This window comes from Oenanthe melanoleuca, chromosome 3, assembly GCF_029582105.1.
Source record: "Oenanthe melanoleuca isolate GR-GAL-2019-014 chromosome 3, OMel1.0, whole genome shotgun sequence".
Classification (NCBI taxonomy): Eukaryota; Metazoa; Chordata; class Aves; order Passeriformes; family Muscicapidae; genus Oenanthe; species Oenanthe melanoleuca.
Genome location: NC_079336.1, coordinates 94,535,707 through 94,559,796, shown reverse-complemented (window position 1 = coordinate 94,559,796; position 24,090 = coordinate 94,535,707). Strand labels below are relative to the sequence as shown.

The following is a 24,090-nucleotide window of genomic DNA, read 5'->3' as shown; positions in this document are numbered from 1 at the left end:
CAAAAGCAGGTGAGTGATTGTTTAAAACAAGAACACAAAAAGGTGAAAAAAACCTTTCAGAATTTAATACAAAAATGCCAAGAATATCTACATCCTTCTAAGTAGCAGTTTGTGAAAGGGGAACCTATGTGAGAGTTTAAGCATAAATGTCATACATTAAGAGGTGAAATCTGTACATAGGCACACAAATAAAGAAGCTTTTAGGCATTAAACAGCACCAGATCTCACAAAACCAGAAGCAGATGTGTTCTGGGAGCCTCACAGTGCAACACAAACAATACTGTCTCTTTTGAGATGCAGACAGTAACTGAAGCCTCCTCGAATTGGTCATTGTGGTTAGAAACAGCTACAGAAATCTGAAGTTGTGTGTGGGAAGGTGTCATTAAATACAGCAGTAGCTGAAAACCTGAATCCTTTTGCCTCTCAGGGCCCAATTATCCCTTGCTCAGATCCAGCCCTCATATGAAAATATCTTTTTCAGAGAAACACTCACCAATCATGATTCCCGAAAAAGCCAAAATTAAAGCAGCCACCAATGCTGAAGTCACTACAGACAAGACCAAGGAGAAAGGGAGGCGAACCACTGGCTCAGCTGCATCAGAAAGGAGAAGGAATTACATATCTGAAATTATCTTCCAGGAGCCACTTTTTTGCCATCAAATTTTTTTCTACTCTTCCTTCCATTTACTCATCTGCTGATGAGTAAATAGTGTAGGAGCAACCTCTGGCATGACCAGTTGTCAGGATCTGCGACTTCTTATACCTCATTGTTTCACTTTCCTCAATTAATATCAGCCATTAAAACAGATGGTTCACTATCAATGAATTAACATGCAAACTCCCTGGATGTGAAAACAAGACCACAAAAGTCAGGGGCAGGAGGTTGGGGGGGGTGGAAAGAACATTACATTGTCAGGGTTAAAGTGCTGCTATCAGTGCCAAATCACAGCAGAAGCAGAAGGAGGACTGCAATACCTCATCTCCTAAATGCATGTAATCCAGGCAGAAGAACCTGATAACAGTGTAGTGAAACTGCATCCTCATGTGGGATCATGCTATTAAGGTTTACTTCACCTTGACAAAATGACCATGCTTTTTACCCATCTTGCAAGCAGGAATGTTAAAAACACCACAATTTTCTCATGTCAGTAACAAAGCTGAAAGCAGGATCCCAAACCCCTGGGGTGACCTGCTCTAACTGCTGCACAAGAATATGGAGCAAACCTATTAATGGAGCTCTGAGCACATGGTTTTGAAATAAAGGCAAGTGCAGGCACTGTACTTAGTTTTTCTCAGAGAAATCTTGCACAGAATTTCTCACAGTTTCTGAACTTTTACCTTAATTGTCGAAATCCAAAGGAATCATATTTTCCTTCACATTGCACTTCTCTTTTTTTCTTTTTGTTTGTTTGTTTGTTTGTTTGTTCTTTAGAGAACTGGGCTGGAATTTAAGTTCAGCTGGAAAATTCTTCCAGCAAGCAAACTTTCAGGATTTCAGAGCAGACTCTGAACACCAGCACAAGCAGGCACAAAATTTGACTCTTCTCAGATCTGCCTGGAATACCAAACTGTGTTCTGTATACTCTAGAGCAAAGCAGCACTGCTGCTCAGTGCCCCAGTCCTCAGCATTAATGAGGCTGCATCCTGCCAAAATAGCTCTGCAGCATACACCAGCAAGAAAGAAGGTAACATTCAACTGCAGCCAGGTTTAAGAAAGAGTAGACAGTACTTTCAGGATGTTTTCCAGCCCAAAGCTTTTGGCCATGCATTTTCTGTCCCACATGTTAGCAGTACCCCACACACCTACTTACCTGTGCAAGACACACCATCCTCAGCCAACTCTGTGCCTGGCTCACAAAAGCAAATGACTTTTTGAGTCTCAAGATCAACATGGCACTCGTCCATCTCACAGTGACTGCAATTAAGGTGCAGCCTAATTTCCACCTCTCCGTGCCCCTCTGTCACTAGGGAGTGGATGAAGAAGCTGAGTTAATTACTGTAAAGACCATTCTCATAATTTCCTTGGGCTCACCCTTTTCTTTCCCAGCCTTTACTCCCTTCAAGAGCAATCACTGCAATATCAAAACTTTTTGGCTGAATCTACCAGGCCAGAGTGCATCTATATTTGAAAATACTTCTGGCTGCTCAAAAGCAAACATTTTTGCTTTTTTTTAACAAGTAGATTTTTTTGTTTCCACACATTGCAAACATATTAAAGACACTGGCTTCTGGCAAAACACAGGTTGGAGTGGCAGTATTTATCACTCCCATGCACTGCTGGGCATCACTTGGATATTTTACCAAGGGATGCTCTAAGGAACTTGCTTGTTAGTGAATAGTCAGGTGTTTTGTCTTTTATTTTCCTAAAGTATCTGAGCTATGAGGCTCTGTTATCACTTTCCTTGTCCAAAGTTATTCTGTAGGCTGGTAGACTGTACTGCTGGGAGCATTTCCTAATAGGCTTGATGTTTCCTCTCCCTGTTTTTTTTTCCCTGCTACTTCTGTCTATTCTCTGCTATACTTTATATACTTTCTGCCTCCTCATGTTCATGACACTGAGCTGTACCCCAAAAGGTTGTAAGGGGTTCTACTATTTTTGGAATGAAATAAGCCCACGAGAAGACTTCTGACCAATATGAATACCTTTAAGTGCTGGAGTGTATAAAGTACCAATTGGATTAATAAAGGACACACCATCCTCCCCATCCATCTCTGGGTCATTGTCCACTGCAGCATTGCCACCTATGTCAAACCAGAAGTTACCTTAACAGACTAAGGCTCATTAAACAATAAAACACAGACAAACATGGCAACATGCATGAATTCAGAATATTTAGGGAGACATCCAAATGAAAAAAGAGATAAATTAAAGCATTTAATATATAGGGAATATTTAGCAAGTTGTGGCATGAACTACTGGACTTTACCTCTAGAACTTCAATTAAATAATAGAAGCTTGTGACAATCAATTAACTAGCCCTGTTTAGGTAGACTGTTACAAATTAAGGCACAAACTTCATCTTTAACCATTTAGATATGCTGTAAAATATACAAGACCTTCTCAAAATTTATGTAGCCAAGAGACTGGAAAGCACCAGTACTTCAGGGCTAAGTTAGTACCCTTGCTGATCCAGGTAAGTACTGTGTCAGCAGAGGGAATGAATAACCTGATATCCTTCCTCTCCTCTGCACCCTAAAAACAGGGTGGTCCACCAGAAGTGGGGACTGAAGGAATTTATGAGTTGCTCATTTGTGCTTCAGCATATAGAACATACCAGAAGCAAAGTATGGGCAATACATAACAAATATTAGAAACACAGTATAGGCCATATATTTTGTACTTCAAGCATGCAACAATTCCCCCACCCCACCCAAAAACAGCTTTTTCCCTTTAATTGTCTTCAGTGAAATAAAAGAAAACCATGATGTTAGTTATTCTGTTGGAAAAATAAGCATTATGCAGGAACATTGGTACAAAACATGTACTTAATAATTTAAACTCATTACTTCCTCTCAAGATTTCCAGTCTACCATGTACTTAATTTGAGCTGTGGAGAACCAGGGGTTAAAGAGTCCACCACAGCACAGATGGCTGCAGAAACTATGTGGTCCAGGAGACTATAGGTCAGTAGAGATCTTGAATCTGGTCCACACCAGTTGTAATCAACATAATGCCATCTGACAGCTGCCCTGAGACACAGAGGCACATGAAATTAGCTCCTTGTTGACTGAAGTCATATTAAGAGGGGTGTTGGCTGGCAGCCTGAGCCTCTGCCCCCAGAGACACCTGTGCAGGACCAAGGCTGACCCACAGCAGGGCAGGGGAGGAGCTGTGTTTTTCCCCTGGCATAAAGCCTGGCTGCCAGTCTCCAGGACCAAAGTCCTGCAAACAACAGGAGCATATAGCTGTGGCTCCTCCTCCAGCACTGTCACTCCAAGATGAAAAGCTCAGGAATCACAGCAGGATGTTAACATCACATTTTTCAGAGCTCAAAGCCAGGGATGCAGCTGAAGAACTGGAATCTGGCTCTTTGCTCAAAGACTAAATGCCATAAATTCATCTAGTGCTAAAAAGGCAACACACAGACATACTAGTACATAACAATCAAATATGCTAACTACAGGAGAGTTATCATCAGCATTTTGCTGATCATTAGCACTAAAGGAGGGGAAGGGACACCTTGAACACGAAGCCACTTTACCTATATATCCTCCGCCTCCTCCACCTGAGGAGCACCCCCCTCCACCCCCTCCGAAACCCCCTCTTGTCTCCCACCCCCACTTCTTCATGGCCTGGGGGCAGGATCTTCCTCCAGTAGCACCTTCCAGCAAGGATTTTCCTGACCACAGGAAGGAAGTGTTATCATTCCAGCCACCTCCACCACCTGCAGTTGAGAGAAGAGGAAAGGGGTTACTTTTTGTGCAATAAATTCTGCAGGACAAGCATCCATTCAAAACACCTCAGCTGAAAGTCATCACCTGCACCTCTTTTCACCTACCATACAAGGACAAGTATTTTCTACAGAAAATGTAGAAGGATAACCCTACCTACTCTCCAACCACTTATTTCTGGCTTAGAGAGCCTTCCCTTTCTCTTTGACTAAAACACTTTTGAAAAGAACCGATGTCAGTTCTAAAGCAGAACAAACTGAATTTATTGAAAACATGTCCCACTGCTGCTCTCCACATAACATACTTACCAGTGACTCACTTTCAGCCCTGTTGGTTGCTCAGTCTAAGGTCTCTTCACAGAGACTTCTAGACATGGTGCAATTATGCTCTTCCTGCATAAGCCAGAGAAACTCTGAGTATGTCCACACAGCACAAAGCAGTGCAGGGAGCAGGACAGCCACACTGCCACTGCAAACTCCCACATCAACAACTAAACAACTTTGTTTATGTGAGGTACTACATTATTTTGGGAGAATGTTGCCATTACTCTGGCTATACCATCTTGGATACCCTTATTTATGCCAAGTATCCCACACTGTGGGTACCTTCCATTTGCATTTGTTATAATCCTCTGGTCCCCCTGAACTGCATTTTCAGTTTTGCCTCACCTTCTTGTGAGGCAATATTCATAAAGGTTTCACACATATTCACAAAGGTTTTCTTAAAAGGAATAAACTTTCCTTACCTGCAGCTCCTGAATTTCCATTCAACCCTGGAATAGAGGAATCATTCTCCAGTCTTTCTGGATGAAATGTGTCCGTTTTGGCCCTGTAGGCCCTGCCACCACCCCCTGCTGCAATTATCAAGGGGACTGGTTCTCCGTTCTCCATCTTAACAAATTCAGAAATAAAGGCAATGTTCAAACTGAGTCAGACATGTAAATGTCATGTATCATGTTCAACCACATGATAGTTACTGCATGTTGTACCAAGGAGGCATCTAGGGCTGCTCAGCACTTCCATTGCATTATTTATGCACCCACACCCAGAAATTTAACGAATAGAAAATTAAGGAATAGTCCTACCAAGTTCTGCTACAGGAAACAGCAGTATCAGTAGCTCTATGAATTGTATGGTGGTGAATTGAATGGTGGTGGCTCTTAGAAAGCCTGGAATGTCCCATGTGATGATTCTTATCAAATGAAACAGCTAAGGAGCATTGCTCTGCACAGTGTTTGCTCTGGCAAAGGCCTGCCTGAAACCAGAGTTTTGAATGAGTTCTGTCTCAGCTAGCACAGGACAGGAAATATCAGTGGTCTGCAGCTGCAGGACTGCCACCAGAAAACATTCAGGCTATCCTCAACCTTCCTTGTCAGGCCAATGTGTAGCTGAAGTCTCACATTCTACAATGATAGAGTTGAATGAAGTCCTGCAGAATTTGCCCTTTGCTGTAAAACTACCCTTCAGCATCTCAGTTTTTATTGAAAAAAGCCTAACCCAGTTCTACCCATTATGTTTGCAAAGGTTACTCCAAGCCACTCCAAGCAAGTGTGGCCACATTGCAAAGCAGCTCAAAGTGTGAAGGGCCAACCCAGACCCCTACATCTTTCAAGTGGAAATGAAGGATACCCAGAGGAGACTCTGTGGACCCTGAGGTGTATAAAGGATGTGCTGATGCTGAAGGTGCATGGGGACACTGATTCCATACCTTAAATATGTAAGTGGCCCCGCCCCCGCCTCCACCTCCTCCTGCCCATTCACTGACGCTTCTGTTCACACGAATCTCTTCTTCAATCACGTTGTTCTCTCCAATGCAGACTTTCTGAATAACATCACTGGTCTGCAAACAGAAGGCCAGGTGTGAATTCAGGTAAGAAACCTCCATGCCCTTGTACACCCTTCACCATCCCAACGTGAGAAATTGTCCTCCCATTAAACTACATGACCAGAGCCAAGTGGACGTGCTTCAAGAAGAATCTGTTTTTTTTGCCTCAACCTTCACCAGAAGAATTTGTTGCTGTTTTTAATTGAATTATTTTGAAGCAAGCTCAGTGCTGGTATCTATTACAATGTAAAGTGACATGTCATGTTTTACATTATATTATCATGTAAAACAGCTCCATAAAATGTAGCAGAATTTGCTGCAAATATTTCCTAGCATTAACAGTTTGTGTTTCATAAGTGGAGGAAGGGAGTAACTCAGCAAGGATGTGCCTTGTCCCATGTCACACAACAGCCAAATGGCAGAGACAGAGAGAACCCAAGTTTGTTTACCTCATTTCCAGTCCTCTGTTGGTTGAGGCCAAGTTGCCAATGTGCTGTTGATTTTAGCAGCAATTTTACTACAACTACCAGTACCTACCAAAACAGCAGCAATCCCACCTTTTGACTGCAATGTTCATTGATGTAAAATACCTCACTAAAATCCTCCACATTTTCTACTTAGCATTTTTTCCCTTCCATCAATTATCACTGAACATAGTGAACTTTCTGTATTAGGCAAATCCCTGAATTCACTAAGTGGTTTCAATCACAACATTAAACCACCATTTATCCCTGCTTCAGGACTATGACCTAAGTATTTTTTTGGTTTAAAATTGGAGCATTAAAGTGCACGACAAGGACTCTTCTGTGAGCATTTTCAAGTTGCTAACTTTGTTTCTAGCTTATTTCACTTTACATGTTTTGTTTCAATAACACTATTTTGTTATATTGCACATATATTACACACTGAACTGACTAAACCAAAAACACTTTTAGGGGAAAATGCACAAACATTTTTTATAGTAGGATTGACTTTCTGCTTCCTTCTACTTTCATGTATATGAACCTGATAAAACCATGCTCAAATTCCAAATTATTCTGCTGACCCAAAATATCTTCTCAGTTGTGCCAGAGAATGAGTGGCATTTTGTGTGTGCCTTGTCTAAAGCACTAACAGTCCTCCTTTCCCTGTTTTTTTCCCTCTCCTTAATTGATTTGGAGTTGGGTGGGAATGATTAATAAAATGACAAAGTCAATGACCCAAAGGAACCACTAGATTACAAAAAAATATAATCCTTCATGGCAAAGACATAACTGATTACAATCCAATCTAGTAAAAGTCCCCTCTACGAGTCAATGCAATCTCTTTGCCTCAATGAAAGAATTACATTAGCCCTCAATAAATTCTCACTAAGATTACAGTGGCCTGCAATTTAATGAGTCCATATATTACCCTCAGCTGGAATGTCCTAGTTAAAGACGGTGGATGGACGTTTGAGTTAGGCCATTTCTCATTTCAAAAAGACTTTATATTAATGGTTTGTTTGTAGATATGTGTAATTCTAGTTTTAACATTATTTACTTCAGCAGCCAGCCTTGAGAACCCCTCTGACTTGTCTATATCCTTCAACCTTTCTCTGCTCTAACAGACTGCTAAGCTTCCATCTCTTGGATGCCAGCCATTAACAGCTGAGAAATGCACATCATTTAAATGTCCAGTTCAAACCTGTACTTGAAAATTCACCAGATAATGCTTAGTTTGCTCCATGAGAGTGTCCTATTCCCACATCCTCCTCCAAACAATTAATAAACTACTGTGCATGCAAATAGTGCCCATCTTTCTGTCCAGACATTTGCAGTAAGGGTTGGTTAGTAACATAAAAATCAGGACTAACCCAACAGCAATTGATCTGTCTTTCCTATTCCCTGTGATGTGGGTGTCTCCAGAGGTGCAGAGTATATGATAATGGCAGGGCTGGGCTCAATAGTGGAAAAAGGGCAAAACCCTTCAAAGTCAGCCTTGAAGACTGATCTCCAGAGGAATAGAAGGCAGGGCTCCAGGTCTTTTTTCTCCAAGCCCCCATACAAGTGCTCTGAGATACTCAAACCAGTCAGGAACATGTTGTGTAATATCAACACCTGTTGTGTAAATGTTGAAAAAAGAGAGCAGAGGGACATGGTGCTTCATGTTCTCATAGTCTCCAAGTAAAACTACACTGGTTTTGACTCCTATAGCCACAAACCCCTTGAGGACAACATTTTTCTGTGTGAAAAGACCAAACTCCATGGATTGCTAGGGACTAAGGCAAAAAAGAAAGGCAATCACTTACACTAGGACAAGCATCTTCTCCTTGCTGTCCCACCAAGATATACAGTGTATCATCCTTCTGGAGGTCAAAAATTCCCAGCACAGACACTCCGTGGGACCTCACCATGGTGTTCTTCCCTCCTTTCCCACCTGCAGCTCCATAGCCTGAGATGCTGCAGAAAAGAAGAAAACAAGAGGCTGTCACCTGAGTTGTCCCAGGCAGGTGGAAAGAAACACAAACCATTTCTGAGCACTAAGCATTTTGTACACCTGAGCATGGTGTCACAAAGCTGAACTCTGAAGATCTGACATTCTAAATAAATCTAAACCCAAAGCCTGAAGACTGTTTTTCTGCTCTGTTTGAAACTGTGAGCTTGGGTAGCTACAAAACAGATTCTTTCACATTGATTATTGGGCAACCACTGCTGAGAACAGAGTAAGCAAGTCCCTATAGTTTCCAGCTTAAATATATGAAACACATCTTGTTTCCCAGAAGGCACATCCTTGAGAAGTTTGCAGCAAGGAAGAGAAAGAACAGAAGGAGAAGAACTGGTAAAAATAGGACATATGGCTAAAGAGAACATTAAGCATGAGACTGACAGAGGGAGATTTTGAGAAAGCAGACAGCATAACGGGTCCTGGTAGCATGGACCAGATGGAAAAGAGCTCTCTTATTCCCAGGACCAGAGGAATACAGAAAGTAAAGTGTATGGATATATGGACACTACCTGCAGTAAACAAGGAAGGCAAAAGCCCCTGGCCAGACTCAGGGTGATCAGGAACACCTCACTGGGGAGTGGGCAGGTTACACACTTGCTGCTGCAGTCTCAGTTAAGGCTCTGGGATTTTCATTTTAAACAGTCAAGATCCAGAGGTACTTACTGTTGTTGATGTACCTAAAAATGTGTCTGTAACACTGTATTTCTCAGCTCCTCCCTCTCCCTTTTTAACAATGGACATACTTAAAGCAGCTTTTAGCAAAGGACTTCAAAGCATTTTTTAAACATCATGATAAAACACACATTACAGAGGTACTCAACTTCCTGAGCAGGTGAATGACAGCACAGCAGCTCAGTTTAGATCTGAAATACACAGGTAATTCTCCATTGACATTAGTAGCTTTCCAGCTATTTCTGGAGAGCAAAATTCCACCTGGAGCATGTAACCAGAGACTGCAGGAGTCAGAACTCAAAAATTACTCTCAGCTTCCTACCAGGCACAGCTTAGGTGCTCTGCTTTAACACCTCCTTTCCTCCAGCACCTGGCTTCTCTCTGCCCAGCACAGCCCAGCCTGCAAACAGGCAGTGTATCATAAAGCATATTAGATCCTGGCAATGTGACATGATTATGTTCATGCCACTGCTGATAACCAAAGCAATCAGTCCTCAGTCAGGCTGTACCAGAGCCAGCAGGAAAAGTGATGGACACAGCACTGGGCCACCCTGAACAGATGCTGCATGAATCTGAAGACTGAGTTGATCTGCTGCAGAATTTTGCAATGGCTAATGAGGTGCACTACCAGGCAGGACTAATTGGCTGCCAGTAGGGGCCATACTTTTCCATGTAAGAACAGATTTTGCATACAAGCAGTGATATTGGAAAGTTAAGGAAACCCAGACTGGCCTCATTCAAAGGCTGAAGACAAACAAAACCCAGTATATTCAGGTGACAGCCATTCCCTATTCAAAATGGGTGTCACTATTTAAACAGTTATCTAGACATCAAACTTTAAGGGACCACCTTTCTTTTACAGGAGGAAGGAAGCCTTTTAACCATATTGGCCCTGAAGAAAGGTTCAGCCCATCCAGAGCAAGAATACAGAGTACTTTCCACTGCCTTCCTTCTTTTCTTTTACTATGACACTTGTGGGATCTGAAAAAGAAGCCACACCTTCAGGAAGGGTCAGGATGTGCAGAGTGCAAACCAGGCTGTGCAAACCAGGGCTGGAAAAAAAACATGCACCCTAACATCCAGGTTATGGGAAACACTTGAGCTAATCTTGAGAGCATGAGAAAATGCTGTGCCTAGGCTGGCTGACTCAGAGTGACACTTTTTTGTACACCACTGGCTGTGTTCTTGTGCCACCTTACATGAAGTGACCATAGAGAATAGAGGACAGTAGAAGAGACTACAAATGGGGCACTCAGCAAAGTGGACCTAAACTTCTTCCTTTAAAGATGGATAGAAGTCAGATAAAGGATGGTAATTTATAATTTATTACAGTCCACTTCTCTCATACTTTGTCATAAGACCTAGATGACCAGACCTTCTGAATGCTTAGAAGGAAATCTGAAACAAGAAACCATTCTTTTATAAAGTTTAACTTCATTGTTACACAATGTGAAGTCCCATGGGAGTGAACTAGAGCACGTAAAACTCCAGTTTTCAAATGCTGGCACTAGAGTGTGTGGCAGCCTACTCAGACCTTCACAGATGGTGGAGTTCTATGGGTGTGGTTGGCTTGTGTTGGCAGAGTTTTGTACAAAATAGAGCTGTCTGTATTTTAATAATGCATATTCTGCCTCATGTTCACAAAATCAATATCCTTCTTGAGCAATTACAGGAGTGTACATTACACAGTGTAGAACACTGATATGGCAGAACATCAGCTCTCCTGAGAGCCCAGCAGCCAGCAGGAGGGTTTTCTCCCTGGGTCAGGTCTCCAGCAGTGCCCATCAGGAAAACTTACACTGCAGCAGGACTGCAGGGCAGAGCTAAGCACAGGCAGTAAGTCCAGACTCTGGGAGCCCTGAAATTCATATTGCAACTTGACATTTTCCTAGGGCCATCCTATGCTGGAGGACTCTGCTTCCCCTTCAGCAGACCAGAATCAGGAAGATGTCAAGTTAATTTAAGCCCACAATTGCCTCCTGCTTTCCCCAGGCTGTGAATTTTCTACTACAGCCTTCAGAGGTGCAGAAGAGAATGCCATCCCTATATATATATATATGTATGCTATACACGACATTACACATCCATTATCTATACAGAACCTAAAAGTCTGCTAGGTCATTTACAGGAATTAAATAGACAGGTCACCCCTGCAGGGCCCAGGGGCTGTATTGTGCAGCAAAAAACCAACTTACAGTTGCACAGGAATTCTGGCTCTTCTTGGACTCTGATATTAAAGGAATGACAGTGCTGTAAAGCTTCTGGGCTGTTTTGCCTGTTCATTTTTGGGCTGTACTTTATAACCATATTTACTGGGTGCTGGTTCTGAAAAATTCTATTCACCTCAGGCAACTCCTTGTTGATAGCTGGGTAAAATATGCTTTCTGCATTACCATCAATCCTTGTAGGAATAGGCACTCAGGCAGAACTTGTGCCTAGCCTAGCCAGTTTCTCAAAACTGCTTTGCCCTAGACCTCTATTAGAGACTGACATCTAGCCTTAACATTTGCATTCTTATTCAATATAAAGGAAAAAAAAAGATGGGATCAGAAAACTGTAACTGAAATTTGTTCTAAGCCTTCAATGGAATGCTTTGCTTTGAAATCCAAGATTCCATCATTGTTTTCAATACAGAATGCTGCATAAAAACCACCCTAGACAGTCACTGGTTCAAAGTGAGAGTTCTTCTTACAAAATGATGCATGTAATGGCTTCACATCACTATTCAGATACAGGGAACTACCCTTCGATTGTACTTTTTTCCCCAGAAAGAGCAAAAAGAAAAAATGATTGGTGAAAATCTGATTAAGTAGCATTGAACTGTATCTGATCATCTCTCTTTGAAAATCACTCCACAGGGGGATTTAAGTGTTAGAACCCTCAGTATCACAGAGCCTACCTTTAGGTGGCTGGCTTCCAAAATCAATTCTACTGTGGTAAGCCAGGCTTACAAGCTCAACTTGCTGTGTCTAGATTCAAAAAAGTGAAGCTGTTGAGCAGAGGTTGATGCAAGCTGTCCTGTAAGAAATTCTGACACATGATTGTGCCTTCCACGACAAGTGAAGGGTGGGAAAACCTCATTCTGATCCCAGGGCTCAGTGAATGACAAATGGGAAATGCATTCCTCTTACTCTGGGGAGGTGAAAATGCTTCCTTTTCAGCTACTGAGAGAGCTCTCCCAACCTGTAACCATTTAGGCTAAAGATTTGCCTGCCTCAGAAAGTTTCTTCTCTCTCACCAAAGAAGTTGCATCTTCCAGCGAACAAATCTGAGATGGGAGAGATGGGAAATCAAAGGCTCAGTGATAAGTAAAACCCCAGCAGATGTGGCCAAACTTCTGAGTGCAATACTTTAGAAATGCCTAGCTTGTATCTGCAGCTTGGAGAGTTTCAAACACAGACACATCAGGACAATGAGAGGCAGTTCCCTTACCTGTACGTGTTGGTTGCTGGTACTCTCCAGATCTGAATGCCCTGGAGAATCCCTTCAGCTCCCACCACCACTCTGAGCTTGGAGTTCCTGTAGGCATCATTGCACTGGCTCTGTGTGGGGCCATAGGGTCCACTGGCACCACAGGTTGTGAACAACCACTGATCTGAAAGGAGGACACGTGCAAAGCATGACCCCAGCATCCAAAAACCGAGTAGTTCTTCTGATCTTTAGCTGCTCTGCTTCTTCACCAAGAGCAGAACTGGCCCTGAGGTTTTAACCCAAACAAACACCCACAGAATTATTTTAAAAGACTCGTCATTCTGTGTATCTCAGTGTTTGACAGGTTTTCATCTCCAGAAATCTATCACAACAGTAAACACAGTTTTATTTTTGCTAAGGCTCAAAAAGGCAAAGAGGACAGAGAAAAGTCCAAGAGTCCCCCCAGTTTCAGGCTCTGCTCTCTGGGCAGAGTGCTCATTCATAATCTCAAGGCTGGTGCATTCTAGCCCTTCCAGTTTCTAGAGACATTTGGTTATTGAATTTATTTTAAATGGGGAAGTAACTGTTAATTAGATAAAAACCTGTTAATACAACCCATCACAGTGATTAAAACATAACAATAGATTAATTGCATTTTGAATAATTGTTTGCTCACAGGAGACTCAAATTAAGCTTCAGAAAGCAAAACATCTGACTGAGGCACATAAAACAAGCATCCAGCTCTGCATTTTCTAGGCCAGATCTGTGGGTGTAAATCAATGCCTCCCTATTACAGCCATTTCCATCAACTGGAAGTACTAATCCTGTACAAACAGATTTCTGGAACAAGGCTTTGCTAATTTGTGCCTCAAAAAAAAATATCTAATTTTTAAAATTTGAGTATATGATGGTGACAATTACGTCCTTTTCCCTTAAAGATTCTTTCAGGGGCATTGTAGTCCCAAGACCACAATGCTTTTGTAAAACCCACCTTGTCCTATTTTCTAGTGTATCAGGAAATACTTAATATACAATCAAAACTAAGATCTAGGTGGTAAATAAGCAGACAAAGCATTTTTTGTGAACATGACATGATTTATCAAACATACTTATTAATAATCTAACATGCACAATCGAATAAACTCCATTAGGTATTTCTATTGCCATTGAAGAGAAAGGATTCAGAACACATCTGAAGTTTTTTTCTATGAATTACATTGGTCCAGCCAGCAATCCATATGGCCTCCTCACAGGGCACCACCCTTTCTCCACCAGCTTCTCCACAAAAGCAATGCCACACATGCAGATTCCTTCAGGGTGATACTAATTAGTTCAGACAGGGCATCAATTGGACTCAATGACCAGGAGTTGGACTCAATGATCCTTGCAGATCCCTTCCAGCTTAGGATGTTCTATGATTAGCTTGACCTGCTTCTTGGAATTCAGAGCTGTTGTCTAAGCTGATGTGGTCTAGAAATGATGGTCTGCATGTGTGTGGATGAGCAAGGCAAAAGTTCTACCATTACTGTTACTGGAGAGGCTCCCCCTCCAGAAATACAAGAAAACACATTAGCTTAGCCAGGAAAGAAGTATGAATTACCTTATCACAAACTAATCCTGAAGATAAGCTAAATTCTTCTTACAAAAAAAGTTCAGTGAAAGAAATGGATCAAATAATTTGACAGAAGTTCAAGAAATAAAGCGACTGGTATTTCTGAAAAATGTTGGTAATACAGTGTTGTGCAAAATACCACTCTGTAAGAAAATTCCCAATCTAAGTACTGCTCAGAGAATAATCCTGTTTTACTGAAAAATCTACACCACCCCTCCTCAAAACTCCCCTGCAAGGATCCTCTACAGATTTTGTCACTCTTACTTGTTTCATTTACATACTAATTTCACTTCTTTCTCCAATCCTTCTGCAGTGACTGACAGTATGAAATCTTAAAATTATTAGACAGCAAATTGAAGAATTGCCCTTTCCTCCTTTGCTTCTCATGTACCCCCCCCCCCAAAAACCCCCAAGACAACAGCTAGGAGACCTAAGAAAGGTCTAGAAGTTACTAAAGCAAAATGCTTCAGTAGCTCTGAATAGTCTGGCACCAGAAGTTACTTGTGTTTATCCTTGCAAAACCCACCCCAAACCCAAAGGAAAATCTTGCAGTAACTGGAAGATGAGAGACTCATTCTGTCAGCTATCACAGTGATTTAGCATTGCAATACCCCAGTGGGCTTAGCCACCTGCACTGAAACATATGTTTAGTAAAGCAGGCAGGTAAGTGGAACAATAAGAAACCACTTGGATGTCTTCAGTGAAATATCAAACATGTTCCCAAAGGTAGAGGGGGGTGACCTTCAAGGGGACAATAAGCCCAAAACATGAGAGAATCAAAATGGAACACTGGAAGTGATAAAACCTAGGACACACCACAGCATGTGCAGACTGTTGCTATAGTTAAGCTTTACATTTCTGATTTAGTCCCTTGAAATAATACTTGTTCCTTAGATATCTGCCTACTTGACCTTGGAAAAATTATCTCTAGACAATTCCAGGTGTAATACACAGCACAGCTGGACCTGAAACCGGCTGCTCTTGGCTCCCACTGGGTTCCAGGGACTGGGGATCAGTGAACTACGTCTTACTCCAAAATGCTTGAAATGGCCCTCTAGTTCCTTAAAAGCCCTGGTGGAACAGAAGGAGAATATCCTTCTGCTGTAGACCTTATTCCTTCAGACTCTAAACTAAAGCAACCAGAACAGCTTTTGTATTTTCTGCCTTTAGGGCAGGCTAGAGGGGACTCACTTCCAGTGCAGAGGCAATATCAGAGTCAAGGCAAACATTGCTGGAAATTTGAGATCAGTCAATCTGCACTAAGATTTTAGAATCTGGTTTTTCAGAACTTGAGAGGATGTGGAATGAAAGACCACAGCTATGCCAGGGAGTATGATGTAAGGAACTTGGAGATGACTGAGAACAGGAGGTGGTATCTTGGATTTCTAAAGTGGTCCTGTGGAATGGACACAGTAGTGTATACAAGATTGCCTGTAAAGCCTCCCAGGTTCTGCAGCAGCTGCAGCCAGTGCTAGCAAGAATATTTATCTGCTTTATTCAGTAGATGGTAGACAAGAACAGGAAAAGATGGGTTTCAGAACTAGCAGAGCTGGGGAGTGATCTTTGTCCAAAACATTGCAGGGGGAAGACTGGCTCAAGTGAAGTCCATAGAGAGACTGCACCTGATTTAAACCAGCAGGGATTTCAGTAAAACCTACAGCCAGGTGTTGCACGATCTCCCCATTTGTCATTGCTGCAATGATGTGCAAACAGCTCTACTTCTGTTCATCAATACTGGAACCCAGTCCAACATGGAACAGCTTTCTCACCCAATGAAATGGGACATAATGTGACACAGGGAGAGGCTGCCCCTCATTTCAAGATAATTAGGACAGATGGATCTTAGTTACAATTCTGGATACAGACTAAATCTGCCACACTTCCCTTCCCCCCCTTCTCTCTTACACATTTCACAAAGCCAGCCCTCAGTTTGCAGATGTAACAGCAGCCCAACATCTGAAACCACTAACCCAGTAGCAAAACAGAGTGCTGCCTGCCTTAATAACCCATCATTGCTTTTTTAAAAGTAAGATTTCACTCCCTGCAAAGTATTGATTTTCTCTTGATTCTAGAAATGACTGCAGCATGTCTTATGATCTTGGAGAGAGCATTTCTACAGCTTGCTGCATGCCACAGCATTTTTCAGTAATTCAGTTTGAAGCATTATTTTGATCTCCAAAGACTAAAGCAGCAGCACTGAATCGAAAATCCTTAAGTAGCTTGGTGAGAAGCATGGATTTTTTCCATCTGTGAATAACTGTGGTCTGTTGCACAGTGCACAGCACATCCCTCCTTCCTTCTGCAGTGTGTGCCAAGCACCTCACACACTGGGGGAAGAACAGTAGGACTCTCCAGGCTAATCCTCCCCCAAAAACTAGCAGATTGTGGAATTCTGCCCAACTTCACACAAGTTGCATATGCCCAGTGTCCAGAAACAGCTGAGCATTCCCATGAAGGAAAACAACAGATAGTTGAATATAGGATCCCTTCACATTCTGCCATTGGTAGCTGCAAGCTGCTACCCAGGTTTAAAAAATGGAAATCTCTGTTTGAGGTGGGAAAAAAAAAAAAAAAAGAAGTGGATGGAGATCATGGTGAGATTCAGATTGGGGTACTACATTTCAGTGAATAATTTATACATTAGTTTAATTTGATAGAATCCTCCCTTTTAAAAGAAACATAGCAGAGGAAACATTAAGTTTCTGCCTGTTCCCTCACTCACCTGCCTTGCTGCTTCCTGGCAAGTTTCCCAACACATTGGCAAGGTCCCAGAAGCAACATTTTGCACAAAAATGTCTTTTTGGCTCTATTAAAACAATTGAAAAAAGATTTCTTCCTTCATAACTTATCTTTCCATCGTGAATTCACTGATTGATATATTTACACACACAGTCTCTCATCCCTTTGCACAGTGGAATCTCTGGGTTTCACACAGTTTGTCTAGATACATGAAATGCACAGCAATCAAGGGGCTGGATTTCAGCCACAGCAAAAGGGGAGTGATGTCCTGCTCTTGAGAAACAAAATGAACAAAGCCCCACAAGGCTTAAAATGACTAATTTGTTTGAAGCTCTGATACTACTTGCAGCCTGAGGCAATGCTGCTGCAGGCACTGCTGCAAATAACAAGCAGCAACACAGAAGAGAAAACTGTGGAGCACAGCCTAAGGCACATTTGTACTTCTAACACAGAAAGTGAGTTCATTGGCACATGTACAGCACACAGACTCCATGCCACAAAACAGACAGAGGCATTTTGGCTATACCTCAAGGGCCTAAATGCATTAACTGGCATTTGTCAAATCAAGCTGGTTTGAACCTGGTTTAAGCTCATTAGTGACTGAAACTTTAGTGATTTGAGCACATTGCCAACCAAGCACCATGGTACTTGGCTTATTTAACGTAACGTGTTCGTGAAATGCATCAGTGCTTTAAAACAATGTGTAGACAGTTTATATAACTTGCTGTGACTACCTCTATTCAGACCAAAAGGCTATTCCTACATACAACAGAGTAAAAATCCACATTAATAAAGGCTATAAATTCTCATGTTTCAGAGGCATAAGAACCCCCAGTGGCTGAACTTCTGGATGCAATTAATTCTTCCTCAGAGAGTTCATTTTGCCTTTTCTTCTCAGGCAGATGTCATTAAGCTTGATGCATTTAACGTGGAATGTTTGCTTCATCTATTTGTAAAAACTTCCATGAGCTTCCCTTGCCTGTCAATATTTGGGCAATATGGGAAATCAGAGGCTTACAGGAAACTGCCCACCATAATTTTCACTAACATTTGGATGCCAGTGGCACCATGGGTAGTGTGGAGGGCTGTAGATTTTATTCAGTGCATGAGCAATCTCAGTTATACATTACCAATAATTCCAGAGTTGGTTCATGCTGGAAGCCTGTAGGCAAAATACACTACAAGCATATATAAGAAACATGCTCAGTGAGGTAAGGATTTCAATTTTGCTTTGGGTTCTGTAGTTTAACAATGTTCTGTGAGCAGTAATTGGAGATAATTACCTTTAACAGGATTGAATTTGCCAGAGATTAATGGGGCAGAGGGTTGAAAGATGATGGTAAATGGCAGAACTAGGTTGTGCTGACAATCACAGTTCCAAACCTGTTAAGTCTGTCTACAAAATAGCATTAAGGGGATATAAAATGATCATAGAAGTTAGTGAGACTTGCCAGCAATATGAGAACCAGTTATGAGATATGGCCCAACTAATAGAGATTGGCTTCTCCACTCTTTCTGGAGTTACTATTCCTGTCTTTATTTTCTAAATAAGGGCAGCAGTGGAAGACTTGGATATGTCTTTCAGTTCAACAGGAAAAATATCTGCAGTGATGACAAATTTATGCTAGATTGATCCTGAGTATAATATCAAAGAAATACTCAAAAGCTTGATTCATGCTGTCTTGGGTTGCAATGCAGGATGTGGTTTATCCTTTCCATAACTCATCCTTCCTCCAAGGAGATATCTTCTGTTAATGGGCCATTCAGTCCCACTGCATGACTGATAAAATTACATCATCCCATTGTGAGATGCTCCACCCAGGGGGAGGAGCCAAACATTTCCTACCTAGACAAAAACTGAGATTTGGAACACAAAAGCATCCTTTTTTCACTGGATTCAGAGGAAAAACAGACCCTTCCACATCATCACTGCACCTTTGGAGGAAAACTGCACCTTCTACAGGAGCACTGCTTCAGCTGAACCACATCTGCCACTGCAGGAGGATGCAGCCACCATTTAATGGGACTGCTACCAACACCCTGACTGACTGACAGGGTGTCAGGTTGTATTCTGACTCTGTCAGTGTTTTGTTGTTTTGTATTAATGTATTTTTATTTTAATTTTCATAGTAAAGAACTGTTATTCCTCTTCCCATATCTTTGCCTGAGAGCTCCTTAATTTCAAAATGACAGTAATTTGGAGGTACAGGGTTTACACTCTCCATTTCAAGAGAGGCTCCAGCCTTCCTTAGCAGACACCTGTCTTTCAAACCAAGACACATGTTTTAGATTTTTCTTAGTTGTTTATAAATAGGGAACACTATCAGGGCATTCTTGTAGGAAATTATGGTAAAGTGTAAGTGGGTAAGAGCATTACTGACTTTGGAGAGCAATGAGAAGGCCTTGTTTTTTTCCACCTTCTGAAACCAGGCACTAACAAAGCAGCATGAAGAAAACTAATATATTTTCCTTTTTATGTTTCACAGAGTCTTCTGTAAAGGATGTTAAGTGATACATGCTACCAATTTTTTTAATTTCTTTCTGTTCATGATTATAAAGGATGGTAGAAATGCACATTAGATAACAAAGACCAAGTTGGGTGGAAGTGGAAAAATTATTTAAAAACATCTTTTGAGATTTACAGCAGTTTCTGTACAATTTAAACTGCAATACTTAGGAGTGAGCAGCTTTGAAAGGTAGGTCTGAAACCTGTGAATTGCCCTGTTTATTTCAAGTGCATGATTAATTCTAGAGAGCAATTATGCCAATTCAGCTTTGCTAGGTTGTATCTGGTTTCATGCTGATTTTCAGAATTGCACCATTGCTATTTTTAATCCTACAGAGAAAGCAAGTGTAAGCACTGCAATAAAGAAATTCATACCTACATATTGTGAGATCCCACTGTTGTGTCCAAACATTTCCATCACTGCTCAGAATGTTACTTTTGTTGGGGGAAGGGCACTGGGCTGTTATTCACTGTGTTAATTGATGCATAATTCAAAAATACAATTCTGCAGATACCTTTATTGCATTATACCAATAGTTCAGTTAGTATAATTGCATACAAAGAGCAACCAAATGTAATTTTCTTTTACTTAATACTTGCTCTGCTGTCCCTTTCAGCTCCTTCATCTGATTAACTAATGTGACTGAGAGTTCTTCCCAGAAGCAGCCATGGAAGTACTCAAATCACTGCTCTCCCTGATCTTCACACAAAATCTGTGCAACCACTAAATCCTGTGGGGAAGATACTGGAGGAAAACAGTAACCCAGTCTGGGTAAGAAAATTATTTGATGGCAATTTCCATGCAAGAAACCAGGTCTGCAGGGTGGCTGGTAGATATGCAGAGCAGAAGGGACAAAACAATGCAAGATTTGAGGGGAAAAGGGCTAATATTCTTGTACTGTGTGCCCTGACACAAATAAGTTGTCAATGGGACAGAAGACAAGGTGAAACATCAGAAGAGAGGCTATCCTCATGGTATTTAAAGCCTGCTCAGAAGCACCAGAAATCTTTAATTAAAGCTTGATTACTCTGTGTCTTGTTATCTCCTTTTGCCTACTGAGAATCCTATTTTGTCTCCTTCAGCTTCTGTGATAGTAATTTGTTTACCTCGAGTTCCTCATTATTGCTCACTGTATCTTTATATGCCCAAATTTCCCATATTCTAGCCTTGTGTATAAAAGGAAATTGCAGTGGTTTGATATAAATTGACTTTTTAATTGGTAGCTGAATGATAGTATGGCTTGAGAAGCTTTCAGTTTTACTTAAACTAATAACTAACCAATTTAAAACCAAAGCCAAAGTAAGCCTGGGTTTACAACAGAATAAACAGCACTCAGCCTTTTGTACAGATTTACCCATCTCAACGAAAAATCCTGGTTCCATTAAAGCTGTTTCAATCTTCTGGTATATGCAGACCTTGTTATAGCTATTTTTCCAGGCTGCTTCTAGAATCAAGTTTCACCTGCAACCTTTCAGCAAGAAGCCAGTATTCCAGCAAATAACACATCATTAGTTAATTGAAAAGGAAAGTATTTGCACTGCCCTGTGAATATGTATCTAATGGCCACCTTGCATGGCAAGTAACTGTGATTTGAAAACCACAGGAATTTTTCTGTGCTTGTCCTGGGCATCAAGAAATTTGTGAGAGTAACAGCTCCACATTAGCTGTAGGCATTTCAGGTCTTACTCTACCCAGTGTGTTCGTTATCCCAGGTGTGACACATTACAGTGGGTAATGCATTTCTGGGAGCTGTAGGATGTCTGACAGTGTGGCTGTATTGTGTGTTTTGCATCTCCAGTGTGCCTGACCTGGAGGCACTCTGACAGTGGCAAGGCTGAAGAAGCAAGTCAGTAAGTACAGGGCTTGAGAACAGAGAGGACAGGGGGGCTGGTGGTGCCAACATAGGCAAAAATAGCAGGGGTATGTAAGAGTTTGTGCTCAGACACAAAGGAGCAAGTGGAGAGCCCATGCCCTTGAAAACAACAGAGATTTTTTTGGATTTAATGTTGTGTAAATAAAGTGCTACCTGTCTTTCAGCCTGTAGCTCCTGCTGCGAAGGCTGAACTGGCCTGGGGACTTAGGGAGGGCATTTTATTATCCTGTTGTCTCATCAGCTTTAGGAGCACAGTTCTTTGTTTTAGTAAGATTTCTTAAGAAGGAAACACTATAGCATGTGATCCATCACACAAGTCAAAGATCCTATTAACTGTAATTACTTTTAGCTGAGCTCATATTGGTCTTCAGGGTGGTGCTGGTGCTGTTGGTTCACTCACACAAGAGCAAATATGTGCCCATCAAAGGAAAGGCCTTGAACAGACTCAGCCCGAGGTTTCTTAAATGCATTATGGGATGCAGAAAGAAACAGGATTAAAGTCGGGTAAAATACATAGCCTAGGGACCAAACAAGCATCTGCAGTGTTTCCTGACAGCAACCAGGGGCTCAGGAACACAAAGGAAAAAGGAGATTTGGTGCTGCAGAGACCCTCAGAAATGCAATGACTCTCACTGCCACTCAGCTTCTCTGTTTCTGCCCTGTCTGCTCTGAGGGCACAAGGGGAGAAAATTGCTGTAGGAGTAATGTCAAACCCCAAGGGCTAGAGACAATTTTAGACAGAATATGAACAAAACCAAGGATAAAGCCCAGAAAATAGGCAAGCTGTTTTAGATTGGAATTGCCTTGAATTTTCACCCCAAGGTCATCACAAATTATTTTAATTGCTCAAAGTACCTCAGTGACCTTGTCTTCTACCCTCATGCAATCTGATTCCCTTTATTTCTACTATCCAAGCCTTTCTCTAAATTGAATTCCTCAGATAGGACAGAGAGCAGAAGAGCTAAATGATGTCAAGTCTAGTGAGAAGCAGGAAATAAAAAAATTCTCAAAAGAATTTACAGCCACAGGATTTCTAGCCCACACACACTTTACATTAACTTTGCATCTAAAATCTAATGGTTTTTTGGTTGCTAAAACAGTAGGTACCCTGGAAGGAAATGTATAGCTGCCTTAGGAAAGTATATCACTGCCTACAGAAAGTCAGCCAGAAATCCATAATCTACACCTGCCTAGGGATGCTACCATGAGATGACTGACCCAAGGGCAAGACTGAGAGCACTTAAAAGACAACTCCACTTACAGGCAGGAAACAGAGATACAGATATTGCAGGGAGGACTTCAAAGTATCTTCAAAGAGAACATATAAAGATACTTTTGTAAATTATACCTTTGTGACAGCTCAAGCTCACACACAACATCTGTAACAGAGCTAAACACAATCTTTACAGCTGAACTGCAGCTTCACCCAGCCCAGCATCCTCTCATACCAGCTCACTGCCTCTGTCTTGCTCCCTTAAGGCTCCTGACAATGCTCCTGCATCTTTCTTGCTGTGGGATGCTCAGGACACAAAATACCAGTAAACTCCAAGTGATGGCAACTCAGCTGACCCTGCAGGTGTCCCCTCAGCCTCTGCTGCCAGAGCTGGCTTCACAAGAGAGCTCAGGCAGCAGCAGCTGTTCTGCTGTGGCAGCACAGAGTGGGCTCCTGGCTCCAGCTTTTCAGGGAGGCTCTGAAGGCTGTGAGGCTTTTGGCCACACTGACCAGACTGCTGTCAGCATCAGAGCTAACACCATTAGTTAGTGCACCTCAAGAGAACAGTGCAGGTAGCAAAGTGGAATACAGAAAAGAATAGATGCAAAGAACTCTTCTTAGGCAGAAGAGTGGGAGAGAAGGAGGCAAGCAGGAGCAAATCCCTAGGCTTACAGACAGAGCAAAGGAGGCATAGATCAACCCTGCTCTCTAAGTTAAGAGAGGTGGTATTTCAAATTGGCAGGTAAGCAGCTTGCCCCAGGTGAGGAGAAAGAGCAGGACACAGTGCTGAGGGTTGCAGTTGTGAGAAGTGCTCCTCTCTCCTGTCGCTGCCCCAGGTAGGATGGAGGCTGAGGCTGCTTCAACCAGCTCAGAAAGACAGGCTGGCAAGGAGGGAAGGAAGCAGATTCAACTGGAAATGCACCTTTAAGGCCCCAAACAGCTATTGTGAATATGTGGGAAAGACTGGGAGAGGAGAGAGGGAAACATTTGGGATTCAGCGATGGGAGGGTGAATGCAGGAAAGGGAACTTTTGCATCTGTTTGGCTCACACCATCGCAGCTGGGTTGGAAAGATGAGCTGAAGGGTAGGGGAGAATGAAGTAACATGAACATACAAGACTGACATTTCTAAGTTCAGTGCTGCACTGTTTCAAATGGACAATGAATGTTTACTGAAAAAGCAAGGCTATGTTAGCTCAAACCAAGTCTGTATTAAACACAGTTGGGTGTTCAGGTTAAGAAATGCTAAACTCAGTCAATTTGGATGCTTCACTTTGACTCCTGACAATTTTTAGAAGACCATGATACCAAACACACTTATTTAACAGTTTAAGCCCATGTTTTACTTCAAGTGGCCCCCTCTGGCTCTTTCACCAGCTTGC

The 24,090-nt window shown here is 41.9% G+C and overlaps 1 protein-coding gene across 1 annotated transcript in view; it reads right to left on the bottom strand.

Annotated features, from left to right (window-relative positions):
* The window catches only part of ALK (ALK receptor tyrosine kinase), a 301,959-nt gene that overhangs the window by 21,829 nt on the left and 256,040 nt on the right, over window positions 1-24,090 (bottom strand). Inside the window, exons 12-19 of the mRNA XM_056486982.1 lie at window positions 12,787-12,949; window positions 8,486-8,636; window positions 6,100-6,231; window positions 5,138-5,282; window positions 4,203-4,385; window positions 2,644-2,742; window positions 1,812-1,964; window positions 494-592 (exon numbers count right to left, since the gene is read on the bottom strand). Coding sequence (XP_056342957.1) covers window positions 494-592; window positions 1,812-1,964; window positions 2,644-2,742; window positions 4,203-4,385; window positions 5,138-5,282; window positions 6,100-6,231; window positions 8,486-8,636; window positions 12,787-12,949 — 1,125 coding nt within the window. The remainder of the gene's footprint in view (window positions 1-493; window positions 593-1,811; window positions 1,965-2,643; window positions 2,743-4,202; window positions 4,386-5,137; window positions 5,283-6,099; window positions 6,232-8,485; window positions 8,637-12,786; window positions 12,950-24,090) is intronic.